The sequence below is a fragment of the Cyanistes caeruleus genome, chromosome 12 (genome assembly GCF_971803275.1).
Source record: "Cyanistes caeruleus chromosome 12, bCyaCae1.hap1.1, whole genome shotgun sequence".
Classification (NCBI taxonomy): Eukaryota; Metazoa; Chordata; class Aves; order Passeriformes; family Paridae; genus Cyanistes; species Cyanistes caeruleus.
The window spans coordinates 15,461,382-15,474,083 of NC_141712.1; the positions used below are offsets into that span (position 1 = coordinate 15,461,382).

At 49.4% G+C, this 12,702-nt stretch overlaps 1 protein-coding gene across 1 annotated transcript; it reads right to left on the minus strand.

Annotated features, from left to right (window-relative positions):
• Positions 1-1,584: 1,584 nt before the first annotated feature.
• CETP (cholesteryl ester transfer protein) lies at positions 1,585-9,680 on the minus strand. The gene is made up of 16 exons (XM_086847480.1): positions 9,479-9,680; positions 8,420-8,534; positions 7,530-7,664; positions 6,983-7,053; positions 6,524-6,611; positions 6,337-6,406; positions 5,991-6,051; positions 5,304-5,395; positions 4,935-5,114; positions 4,485-4,535; positions 3,991-4,158; positions 2,557-2,624; positions 2,395-2,437; positions 2,238-2,307; positions 1,842-1,927; positions 1,585-1,746 (listed from the first exon to the last, which is right to left on the minus strand). The coding sequence occupies exons 1-16, from the start codon at positions 9,621-9,623 to the stop codon at positions 1,672-1,674; spliced, it is 1,518 nt and encodes a 505-aa protein (XP_086703606.1). The 5' UTR covers positions 9,624-9,680; the 3' UTR covers positions 1,585-1,671.
• Between the last annotated feature and the right edge of the window lie 3,022 nt (positions 9,681-12,702).

Sequence of the window (12,702 nt, forward strand, 5' to 3'; positions counted from 1 at the left end):
ACACGTGAGGCTGAGCCGGGCTGCAGGGGAGGGAGGACAGCCGAGGTGTTATTGCTTCCTCCCCGGAATCATTCAGTATATAAAGACCTCTAACATCATCGAGCAAGATCCTTTCCCAGCTCCACTGCTCTCCTTTGTCCCCCCATGGAAGGGCAGCCCAGCCCAGTCCCCACTGAGCAGCACCCCCAGGGTAAGGCACCGCCTTGGGTGCTTTTTTCCTGCCGTTTCCTTTTATAAAAGGATAATGGGATGTCATTTAAGACAAGCAGAGCGCTGTGGCTTGGTGGAAGCCAGGTCCCCATGGTCCTTAGCAGACATTGCTGTGCCCTGAGCACTGGTGGCTTTAGAGCAGGAGGGAACACGAGCAAGGGCTTGGTTGGCACTGAAACATCCGGCACTGAAACAGCTGGCACCTGGTAGAGATGGGAACAGGGTGAGAAGGGAGGTAGAAAACTGCCCACCACACCACTTCCAGGCCACAGTCACACCACAGCATCACTCCTGCTGTCTCACAGCTGGGTCAGACCTTCCGTGGCTGCCATGGAGCCACTGCCTGGGCACCGGGACTGCTGAAGGGATGTTCAGCCCAGCAGTCACACAGAACAAGGAGGGGGCTCTGGTGTTGTGAGTGAGAGAGGAGCAGGTCAGAGGGACCTGGCTTAGATCCATGGTAATGCAAGGGGAGCAATCACCATGCTCAAGGAGCTCAGGAAACAGCCCATCCTGCTACCAGACTCTTTCTGGGAACAAGTTTAATGCTTTTATACTGCTCTGTGGTGGAGGACAACATCATCTCTACCTTTGTTAATGTGATCACTAATACAGGTGTTGGGTTTGTCATCCAAGACCTCCTCCAAGTGAAAATGCAAACTGAAATCTCAAAAAAAATATGAACTGGTACAAGAAAATAACTGAGCCACTTGAGATAAATTATTGCACTGCAGTGGGAAGGAAAAGGAACTTGCGGCTGGACTGGACCGTTAAACTTTCTGTTATAATCTCTTAGGTTTCCTTATAATTGTCATTGCTTTTCTCATCTTTGCTGTCACTGTCCCAACAGCATGGCCATTATCAGTTTGGAGCTCTACACTGAACCATCAGGGGCTGTAGAGAAATTACCCTGGCCACAAGATCTCTCTGTTATTTTATTGCACTCCAAATTCACATCCCATTTACTTTTTCCATCCATATCCATGTCTTTTAGCATTACTGGTTCTGAGCTTACTTGGAGTTTGGTAATATCATTTGACTTGCTGGATTCTGTCAAAATTAGGATGCTCTTGGCAGAAGTGAAACCCAGGACGAGCAGGAAAAGTGCTGCATTTCCAAAATGTAGCAACAGAGAGACCAAAAGGTGGCAAAATCCACTTCTGCTGCCTCCTGAGATGACTAACCCAAAGCCTGAGCACTTCAAGAGCCCAGCCGTGACTCCTAAAAGCACAAGCTCCTTAAAGATCCTGAAAAAGTAGTGTGGATTGAGATGCAGACTTCAAAATCTTTGCAGAAGAAAGACTCCATGGAAACACAGTTGCACAGAGCCTAGAACATTTCTAGGAAAAGGAAATAAAATTCAGTTGAAACTGATTTAAAGCAGCTCATCTTTTAATTGGTTCAGTTGTAATTTTTCTGGTTGTACAGAAGTTCCTGTGCTCCTCTGTGGAGGGATGAGCTCTACCAACTTTTCTCAAGAAAATTAAGAAGCAAATGACTTGGGAAGCCAAAGTCAAGCTGTACAATTACATATCCCTAAAAAAATGGGGAGAAAACAGAAAATATTATATTAGTTCATGCCACAATCCCAAGAGGGCTTTGAGAGCTGAGTAGTTCTGAGCTCTGCTTACCTCTCTGGTGATGATCTCAGGATTTATGATATCAAAGAGATCAAGCCTTTTGCTGTTCATCAGTGAAGTCAGAGCTGATCCAATACCTGTGGAGCCAGCAAACCCATCAGTTACAGGGATGCCCACCCTGGTTTGCTGCTCATCGTGTGCTGCTTGTTGCCAAAAGCTGATTGTGCCTCAATGTCCCACGACCTTCAGCCTGACAGAAAACTCACTTTTCCCTTCTCCCAGCCATTTGCACAAGGTTCCTCATTCCCTAAGTGTATCCAGCAGAATTTCATATATTAATGTGGTTCCCTCTCCTTCCTAGTTGCCAGTGTTATTGATGTATTTTTTCAGTGCTCAGGTTTAGGTAGTTTATGGAGCAGGCTGGCACTTCCCCAAATGAAAACTCACTTGAAGTTACTTCTGGAATGCCAGCAACCAAAATCATATTCTTCAGGAAGCTTTGTATGGATGGGTCCTCCTGAAAATCAGAAAATTCATACAAAAATGCTTTAAAAGACATTGCTTAGCCTCAAATGGCTTAGAGAATACTTTCTGTAGGACTTACCCCACTTGGATCAGCTGTGCATTTAAACACTTTAATCTCAACACTGAAGGGAAAGAGGGAAAAAGGGGAAGAAAAGTCACTAAGTGCTGCAGAGATCCTCTTTTTGTGCTGCTCTTAAACATGGGCCAAAAGAGGCAACTCTCAGGAGAGCACAGAACCAACCTGGAGTCCACAGGCTGCAAAATGAGTTTCTTTTCTGCATAGGTAGCTTGGATAGTGGCTGTGATTTCCTGCAGAGAAAACAGCAGGGTTCAGGCATGGCCTTATAGCAAGGAGCTGCATTTGGATATTTTGTGTTGTTTTCTAGGAGCCAGAGTTCAGTATCCTTTTGGCTTTACCTCCAGGTATTGCTAGAGAAGCACTTTCCTTCTCCACCTGAATGAAATAAACCCTCCCTCATGCCCACAGTCTCTGGGGCTCCAGGCTGGCTCGTCCACTGGACTTTTGCTATTTTGTAAATCCTGCATAAGGATGGAAATGGCTGTGGAGGGTATTGTTTCCCAACGACATCCATCTCAACATCTGGCTGGATGTAGAGGGAATAGCCTCAGGGTAGGCAGGGCTGCCACAGGTAGTCAATCCAGTATAAACCAGATTAAAAAAAGAGAAAGCAATCCTTGAATTCTGGCCATTTCAGGCCATCGTCTTGCTGTTGTCTGCATATAAATATTAATTTAAGAGGAACAACTTGTGATGCAGTTGCAGGTCACAACCAGGAGCAGATATCATCCTAGGAGCCACAATTTTGGGGACCACCTCTAGTCCAGTGCTTCTGCAATCCTTGGAATGTATTCCAAGGTACCACTTGGGGCACAAGAAACAGCCATACATATTTCCTTTAACACCCTGCAAACATGGGATACTTGCTGAGGGAACTATTCTCAGCTGTGGTTTAACCTTTCAAATTGAGTGTAGCCAACCCTCAGGCAAGAATTTGGGCTGGTTTTGTGTCTGTCTCAGCCCTCAGCTCTAAGACTGGAAACCACACTGCTTTCCTGTGACAGCCATGGCAGAAAAGCTGTTGGCATTTCCTTTCTCCACTCCCTTAGATTCACTATAAAGCGTCTTGTGGTGAAACACAGTGTAATCAGGACCCTACATACAGGCACACACAGAGGAAAAGGTTATATTTTGAGCTTCACATTCTTCAGAGCTCTCTATCTCCATTTCTGACACTGCTATAACCCATAGTGGGGATCTGAGCTAGAATTCGGGTACAAGGAGAGCTCAAAATAAATACATATCCATGGTGCCTTCATTCTCTCCTGGAATAAATAACTGGCACTACCTTGTGTCAGATAAATGTTAATGGGGGCTCCTCAGAGCTCTCTGCTGCTTGCACACTGGTAGTGGGCTGGCCTGATGAGGGGGAATGAGCCAACATGGTCACTACCATCATTTCCAGCTTCAAATGTCTAAGGAACAGATGGCAGTGTTAAAAAAAAAACTGATTTGCCTTCTCCACCTCCTGTGGTTTATCCACCCACCCTTCCCAAAGGGCTCCCTGTCACTGCTGTCCCTGCACACCAGGAAAGGTCCTGACCTGGGACAGAGCCTGGCCCAAGGTGTCCACGCTCAGGAGGTGCAAGAACTGACCTTCTCCATGTACAGAGACACCAGGGGCTCTTCTCCTGCGAGAAGGATGCTGACCTCCACTGCCACCAAGTTCCTCACCACTGTCCCCTCAGGCTGAAGAGAAATCTGGGGCTGGGTGAGACTCCACACCTTGGCCACAGAGTCATTGTAGGAGGTTCCTCGAAAAATCTGGTCAAGTAAGGAGCAACAGGCAAGTCAGGTTTTTTCCACACCAATTTCATGCCAACTTGTCACACAGCTGCATTCCTGTTGCAGTCCCCAGTTCTTCCTCCTGCTCACACAAGCCAAGTTTCAAGGAAACTGTGCCAGCATAGAAGATGGAGAAATCCTCCATGCAAACCATGACTGCTTCTCCATCAGCCTCTCTTTTTCTCCCTCTGGCCCACCCAAGATTCACATTGCCAAGGGAAGGACCCAGGTTGTTACAGTACAACAGAATCCATTTGAAATGTCCTCATTTGGCATGCAATGCTCTGAATGAGACAAAAAGTTACCATCTGCACTGCCTTCTGCTGCTCTTCTGTGTCTTCCATCTCAAACAGCTCCTTCAGAAACAAACCAGAAAAACAAAGAACAAGGTTATGGCTACCCTTGGTGCAGGCTGGACAGGCCAGAGCACTGTGCCCAGTGCAGGCTGTGGCTGAGCTCCCCCAGGTCCCACCCTTTTTTCCACCTCTGTCATCCCCCAGAAAATCACATCCCTTTACCATTCAACAGACAATTTTCTATCAGCTGCTGTTATCACCCCAAGGAATAACACTGCCTGGGAGCACATCCTTGATAAGAGCCCACCAGCAGTTCCAGGATCACACGTAGTGACTGAGTGTAGATTCCTCTCTTCTACAGAAACCAGCTCTTACCAAAACACGGTATTTAGTGAATTTTTCCACTTTTGCCCCAAAATACAATGTATGAGGCAAGGAGAGCACTGCTCTGGGAATCACCTGCAGTTTCTCCCCTCTGAGGTTCAGCAGCAGCCGCCCATCTAAGAAAGCTGCTGCAGCCAGGGAGCTGAGGCTGTGCTCGGACAGCCAGAAGTAGAGCATTCGGGACTCGGTCAGCAGCGACGGGGAGAACACAGAGTCACTGAGCACGCTGGAGCTGTTCTTGTACAGGACAAGGCCCTGTAAAGGAAAACAAGCAAGCAGCAGGAGACAGGACAAAGGGTCAACACCTGCATTGCCATGGCTGGACACAGCAGGGAGCAGGTTGGCATCAGCCCAGGCTGCAGTGCCACGGCACAGCCTCACAGAACCAGCCCCTGCAAGCCCTCCAGAAAACACCTGGTGCCTGAGCAGCCTGGGTTACTTTACCTTGTGGTGGGATTCTATGTAGCTTGCTTTTATCACAGAGTCTGATGCGAGGGAGATGTCAACAATGATGTCCTTATCCCGGACAAAATTGGCTGCAGGAAGAGAACACAAAAACCTCACACCACAAACAGGACCTCGAGCAGAGCTTGTGGCAGTCGCTTTCTGGTGCAGGTGGTGACAGGGACAGCTCATGACAGAACAGGGGTGGGACAAAGGTTCCCACTCCTCTGAAAGCTAGCACTGATCCTGCTACAGCTCACTGATTTTTCACTGGGAAATTGGGATAATTATGCTCAGTTTTACATTCCATTCCTTTTCCCTGATATTTGGGACTGGGAAAATCTCCAGATGCTGGACTGTCTCATCCCTAATGCTGCAGTGCATGCTCCTGTTCTACCTAACGTTGGTCCTGCAGTATCCTGCACAGCTGATCAGCAGATACTGAAGGAGAACTTCCCTATGAATTGAAATGTTTTTGAATCTGTGTAATCACCCTAAAAGATCAACCTGATGCAGAAAAATCCAAACACAACATCACTAAGGTTTATTTTGCTGCTGTCTGAGGGCTTGGGATCCCATAAACATTTTTGAAGGGCATTTTTGATAGATGTGGCTACTGCTCTGCTAGGGCTCAAACATTAAAAGCTGCACATAAAAAAAGAAAACAGAAAAAGCAAGAATATTTACCTGCTAAATCAAGTATAAAATTAGTCAGCGTCTGAGCAACAGCATTTATTTCCTTGCACACCTACATGAGGAAAAGAGGGGGAAAATTTAGGGGAAGGGGTAGGATTTTGGATTGTAGAACGGAGCTGAGCCTCACTGAGATCTTGTTGGTCAGAGTCCAGCAGCCTCAGGGTCAACAACACCTCTCACTTTTCCCAAGCTGTTTTTTTTTTTTTTTTTTTGATTCAATTTATTTGCCTCATTTTTAATCAACTCTAACATTACACTGCTACTGTCTCGTGGGCAAGAAAAGTGTGTGGCATACAAAGATCAAGAGAGCTTTCCCCTGTTGACAGGCTGAGCTTACCTCCCTCTTGAGGACAAGCTTCAGAGTGAAGGAGATGAAATCTGTGAAGAGCTGCTTCAGCCAGCCAGGTCTGTGTAAGACAGGGAGCACAGTCAAGAACCACCCAAAGTCTGCACATTTGGGTGGGTGGCATTTGGGGACCAGCAGGGGGACAATAAATCTCGATTTTGAAAGGGGTCAGACTCACTGCTTGTCTCCTTGGAGGTGAAGTGTGAGTTTGTGGAAAGTCAGGTAGCAGTCTGAGGCATCAGGAGACACTTGATCCTTTTGGCAGACTGCATGGGATGAAAGGAAAAAGGGGGGGAAAATAATAGCCAGTTTGTTACTGGGATGAGAAGGACAAGTGCACAGTGCAGACACTGCAGGCCTGGAGCACGGCATCACTGCAGAGGGCCAGCCAGGGCTCCCCACATCTCCCAGGGGATGCTTCCAAAAGATGCCAGTGGTGTAGTCGGGGCAGATGGGGCTACCTTGCACCTGGAGGGTTTCTGGCATACCTGCCAGCTGCCCTAGCTGCTGCCAGCAGAGACTCAGCTGTCCCCTAACATGACCCAGGAGAGCCTAGACAGTACATGCAACCCACAAACCAGAGTGGGGAGGGAATTCAGTCACATTGCAAAAAGTTTGGGTATTGCAGCGTACTTACCCAGATCGATATTTAGCTGGAGGTCAATGGAAGATTCAATTTCAAAATCAACTGAATGAAAAAGCTGCAAGCTGTAATGGCAGAAGAGGGAGCATTTAGGAGCCTGTGCCAGGAGCAGCTTCTCCCTGACAGATGTGGATTTTATAACACCTCTCATACCTGTCCGTGCACCTCAATGGGCCAACCCCCAGCACACCACAGCCCATCTCACATACTCTGGCTTTAGATCATTGCAAACTGCTGCCTTAGTGGCACTTAGGAGCATTAACCCCCACCTTTTCATCCACTCAGAGTTTACAGAGCAACAAAGTGGAGAGAAGAAGCCAACTCCTATGCTTTGGCCATCTGGTCTTGTCATGCAAGGTGAGGACAAACAGGCAAAAATCAAGATGGGGCTTAGAAGCACTGCTGGAGTATAAAATCCTGTCCCAGGCAGTCCTCAGTGCAGCCATGGCCAGAGAGACTGAGGAGTGCAGCCCCTCGTTTGTGCTTTGTCACAGGTCAGTGCTGCAGGCAGCAGCAGGAGCTCCCAGCCCTGGGTACTTACAACCAGGCCCCGGCATAGCCATAGGTCAGGGTCCCTTTGAACAAGGCTGTCACGTTTTTAATGGAGATGTGAATGGCTTTGTCCTCCTTGAGCTCCACCTCACTCCTCTGGATGGACAAATCATTGACCTGGATGCTAGAAACAACAGAAATGTAGTTTGTCCCCAACCCAGAGCTGTTTGCAGGACAGGACAGGTTTATTCCTGAGGAATGGGATCTCTGAGGGACCTGTGCCAGTACCAGACTCTGGAGCTTTTGCAAGTCCCAGGGCCAGGTACAAGGACAGTGACACTTGCTCAGCCTTGGTGCACTGTGCACTATTTGGATACAAGGCTGGGGAATGCTGTAAGCAGGAAACATGGAACAATGCAGCCCTGCTTTATTGCAGTGCTGTGTGCAGCCGTGGTCATGGCAGGAAGCCTGTTCTGTGACTACACCACTCAGTCTGTGGCCTCGAAATAAAAGCGAGTAACACAGCAGCACCCAGCCTGGTTTGTCACAAAGCAAAGTGACATCCTGCTGACAGGGGTGGCTCTGGCAGCCCTGGATGTGTCCTCTCTGCCTCTCAGTGTGCCTTGGGCACCATCTGTCATCAGTGGCCACAGGTACCCCAGCCCAGGAGGACATTACTGCCCATCCCCATTGTCAGAAATGAGCTCTACACACTGCCTTGCTGGCTGCCCACTCAGCTGCAAAAACAAATAACTCTTAAATAACACATTAGCAGCCTAAACCTTAACATGCAAATTGTCTGTGAGGCTTAGATCCAATACTGTGTCTTCCCCAGTCCAGACCTTTGCTTTCACCAGGAATTGCTGGATCAAGGGTCCCTCCAGGGCCAGTTTCTGGTCCCATCTCTCCCCCATCACCTCCTAGCACAGAGATACTCACTTGCTCAGCCCATAAGCCACACGGCCCAGGAGCCTCATGGACCTTTCCCCAGTGATGTTGGGGAATTTGGCGTTTCTGAAGGCTGCTTGAATGACCTGGGCCGTTTCCTGGTTCACTGGAGGTGGAAGAAAATGGCAAAGACATCAAACTGCAATCTCTCCTGGCTGCAAAGCCAGATCCTCACTCTGGATTAAAGCACTACAGAAGGCTTTTAGCCAAGGCATTTGCATCAGATTCAGGAAGCACTGGAAGCAGTTTCAGAGTAAATTTAAAAACTTTTAAATCCCTAACTGTAACAGCTGGTGGCAGCAAGGGACAAGAGCGTGTGAGGCTCGACAGCCACCGGTGGGAGCTGTCTCCAGGGAGTCGTGGCCAGCTTTCACACACCTCAGGAGCAGATTTTGGAAAGGTCAAGGCTGTGCTCATCCTTACACCACACAAGCTGTTGACTTTACCCCAGTGCTTTGCTTTGCTGCTGCTTACTTGTATTGCAGTCAGCTCTTGGGTTTATAAAGAAAAAATTCGGAAAAAGTTTCTATGCCCATTTTCCTGACGTTAGACAGCCCATTCCAGCCTCAGGCACATGCTTGTACAGGACATTTTCCTTCCAGAAATACCCTCTGTTAGTTCAGCCCAGCATGAATACATCTTTCTCTGCACATACCACTGTCGGATGGGACATGACAGAGCTGTTCCCACCCTCCACAGAAGAATTAAGTTCTTTCCCCATCTGCAAAGCTCACAAATCCTTGCAAATAAGCCCACAGCAGCAGAGAACCTGTTTCCCCTCCCCACTTCTGCATACCCAAGAGATGAGATTGCAATGAGGAAAGAGATCAAACACATATTTTTTCAAGCTCTTTCCTCACTCCTAGCCCCAACAAGAACAACACTAAATCCTTGGGCTGAGGACAACTTTCTAGCTCCTTTGCCTGTTCATGCTTTAACCTGTGCTCCAGGCAGGTGCTTACACAAGAGACAGAGAAGCAAGAAACCCCCTCACTTGGCAGATGTGCCCCTCTGGGAGGGATGGGGCAGGCACAGCCCCAGGGCACTTACACAGCAATGCCGCGGGCTTGGTCATCCTGCAGACGATCCCTGTGGCTCTGTAGGGGAAGGGCCCAAACTCACAGGCTGCTGCTGCCTGTGCAAGCACTAGCAAGATGCTGAAGGTCCCCAGCATCGTCCTGCCAGCCCAGCACATCCTCAGCCGGAGCAGAGAGCGCTGATGAGACCGAGTGGTTCTTGACGGAGGCTGAGGCTGCTTTCATACCTCCAGCAGAGCCCACTGGAGGCAGGACATGACCTGCTTCCTCCACTTATCAAAACTCATCACACATTTCCTAATCTTCCTATAGCTTCCTTGACACCATTCACGTTGCACGCTGCCTTCCTCCCTCAGCAGGAGTTTGGGCTGCAGGGCTTGGCGCTTCTGCCAAGACTGCTTTAACTCAGGACATGCTCACACCAGGGCAGGTGGAAAAAGCTGGAGGGGGATGGAGAGTAGAAGAGGATAAAGACAAGGGAGCAGCCTCACATGCTGCCTCAAGCCACTTCATCATTTTTTCTTCATGCAGAAATATTCCTTATTTTGTATTCCTGCAGTAATTCCCTAGCAAAGCCCTGTTTGAAAGGTACATCATTCACTGCTCCCCCTTCCACTGATTTTATACACACTGTGGGGAAACTGAGGCACGCTCCTGGGAAGGGGGTGTTTCCTGTTACCACTGTGTGAACTCACATCTCCCACACCCCTGGAAAGCTCCATGACCACAGACACCATATGTCTGTGGATAACACCACTGGGATGCTTTTTGCCTCTTGTCTGGGTTTGTGAACAGCCTGATTTGCCATCACCCCACTAAGGCAGAGCTTTTCATGCACCCAGACTCTCAGCTGCTGTTTGGGGAACATCAGAGAGCAGTTCACACCTTGTGCACACCTGCCCTGTGTGCCACTGTCCTGCACCTCTGCTGTGCTGCTGAGGCCCATCACAAACCCAAGGCAACCTCCAGCACAAAACAGACAGGGGTTATTTCAGAAAGGAGGCTCACAACAACTCCCCTGAACCTTTTTTGCCAGAAAAGACTGAAGGGAGAAGGACAGGTGAGAACTTGGCAGTGCTGCAGGAGCAGCCCCAATGCCCTGAGCGAGGCGGGGTGCCAGCCTCCCTCCTCTCCCTGGCAGATGCCTCATCCTCCCTGTGCAGGGTGAGCACATTTCCTGCGGGGTCCCCTCTGTCCAGCAACCCCTGCCCTGCCGTGCTGTTTTCTTCCTGAGTTGAGAAAGTGAACGGCCTCGGGTACCCCGCGGGAGGCACTCCCGGTCACCGACCCCGAGGGAAGCCGAGCATCTGCAGCTTCCTCCGGGCTTCTCCAGGAGAGCAGCGTGGTGGCCATGGACAGACTGCCTGCTGCCAGCCCAAAAGGCTTTATAAAAGAACAGCTAACTGCTGGGAACACAGCCTACACAGACAGCAGCCACCTGAGCAGCAGAGCTCCCCCGTGGCATCACCTCGGCTGCCACAGCATCCTCGCTGCCCTGGCCAGGAGAGCTCTTCCCAGGGCAGCTGCACAGAGCATGGACATGTTACAAAAGGACTGGGATTCAAGAGGATTTAACTGTGCAACAGCTCCATTTTCTGTCCTCAGCTCAAGGGACATGGGCACAGCGGCCAGCACCTGGCATAAAGGGAATTCTGCAGGCCCCAGGAGGGCATGGCCATCTCTTTGCCCAGGGCAGCAATTCACACCAGCATGGGAGAAAGGGAAAACTGGCACTTTGATACAGGGGTGTTTGTCACCAGGGTAGATAAAGGCAGAAAATCCAAGTCCCCAGACCCATTGTGCTGGTCCTGGTAGATCCAGGGCATTCACAGCCCCCTTGCAGGCCAGCTCCCCTGCCCCAGCACGGCTGCTCTCAGCAGACAACCAGAGCTCAGAAAAGAGCAGGGAACTGCCGGGCATTGACCTCCAGTGGGAACAGGAAAGCTGGAGACTTTCTGCCTACACTAGCAAAAGCATGTGGAACAGAGATGCTGTGAGCATCCTTCGTCCTGGAGTAACCAGGCAGAGGCCAAGGTAGCAGGGACATCACAGCCCACCCTCCTCCCAGTGCAAGGTCAGGCTAGGACAAGTCAGGTCAGGTTTAAAAGCCTAAGGAAAGGTTAATTTTGGCTAGCAGGAGGCAGGGCAGGCTTTAAACCCCAAAGAAAAGTTAAACACCCAAGCTGCAAAGGGGATGCTGGAAGATGTTTTGATAAATATTTGCTGTGTAAGGCTTTATCTGAAGGCCACGCACGCACATATGTACTCACCACCTAGCTGAGGACTGTCCTGTAACTGGGATTGTTTTTCCCCATGCTGTCCAGGGCAGAGGTACATCACAGTGCCATTAATCTTTGTGCTACATTGACCAAAACAGTTGGTGTTACCCTGCAGATGCTTCCTGAGAGAGCCTTCCAGGTAGGCTGGCTGCACCCGTCAGCAGGATGGGCTCCAGCACCACTGCCAGGATCCACACAGCAGCTCAGCCCTGGGATACCAGTAGGGGCAGCCCAAAGAACACTGCTTCCATCTGTCCTAGATGTTTATACAGTTGAGACAAATAACATTCAAGTAAGTTTTATTTTATAAACCAAATCAATTAAAGCTATGCGATATTTGAATACAGATTTGTGATGCCAAATGAAATTGGTATTATCTGAGTTATTCTCAAAGTTTTAGAAAGCAGGAATAACCTGGAATCCACCATCACTCGATAAAGTGAGAGCTCTTAACCTCAAGGAGTCTCCTCAGGTGATGTCCTGACCCCAGGGGAGGGTTGCCTCACTGCAACTCCAAATGCTTCTGAAGCCAGCTCAATTCCTTCTCTCCTGTACCAGTATCATCCATAACAACCTCTAAAAAGAAAAAATAGGCTGACACACACAGGTGGCCCTAACTCAGCCCAGGCTTTTCACAGCTGAGGGTGCCCAGGGCAGCTGGGCTGGAGCTGGAAATGCAGCCAGCTGTATTTCTGTGACCCTGCACCATGAAATCCAGACTGAAAGAGCGGCAAACACAACTTCCAGTGCTACTGTAAGAGACTGGGGAGCTTCTGCAGCACAGGCCACTGAGCAGACAAAAGACATGAGCCCAGAAGCAGTATTTCCCAGATTTGTCCAACCCCCCCAGGCAGGCAGCTGAACATGAGCTGACCTCAAACCCCTCACCACAGGTTTGTGAGGGGCTGTCACACCAGAACTGTTCACCCCCATGATATTCACCCCATTTGAAATCCAC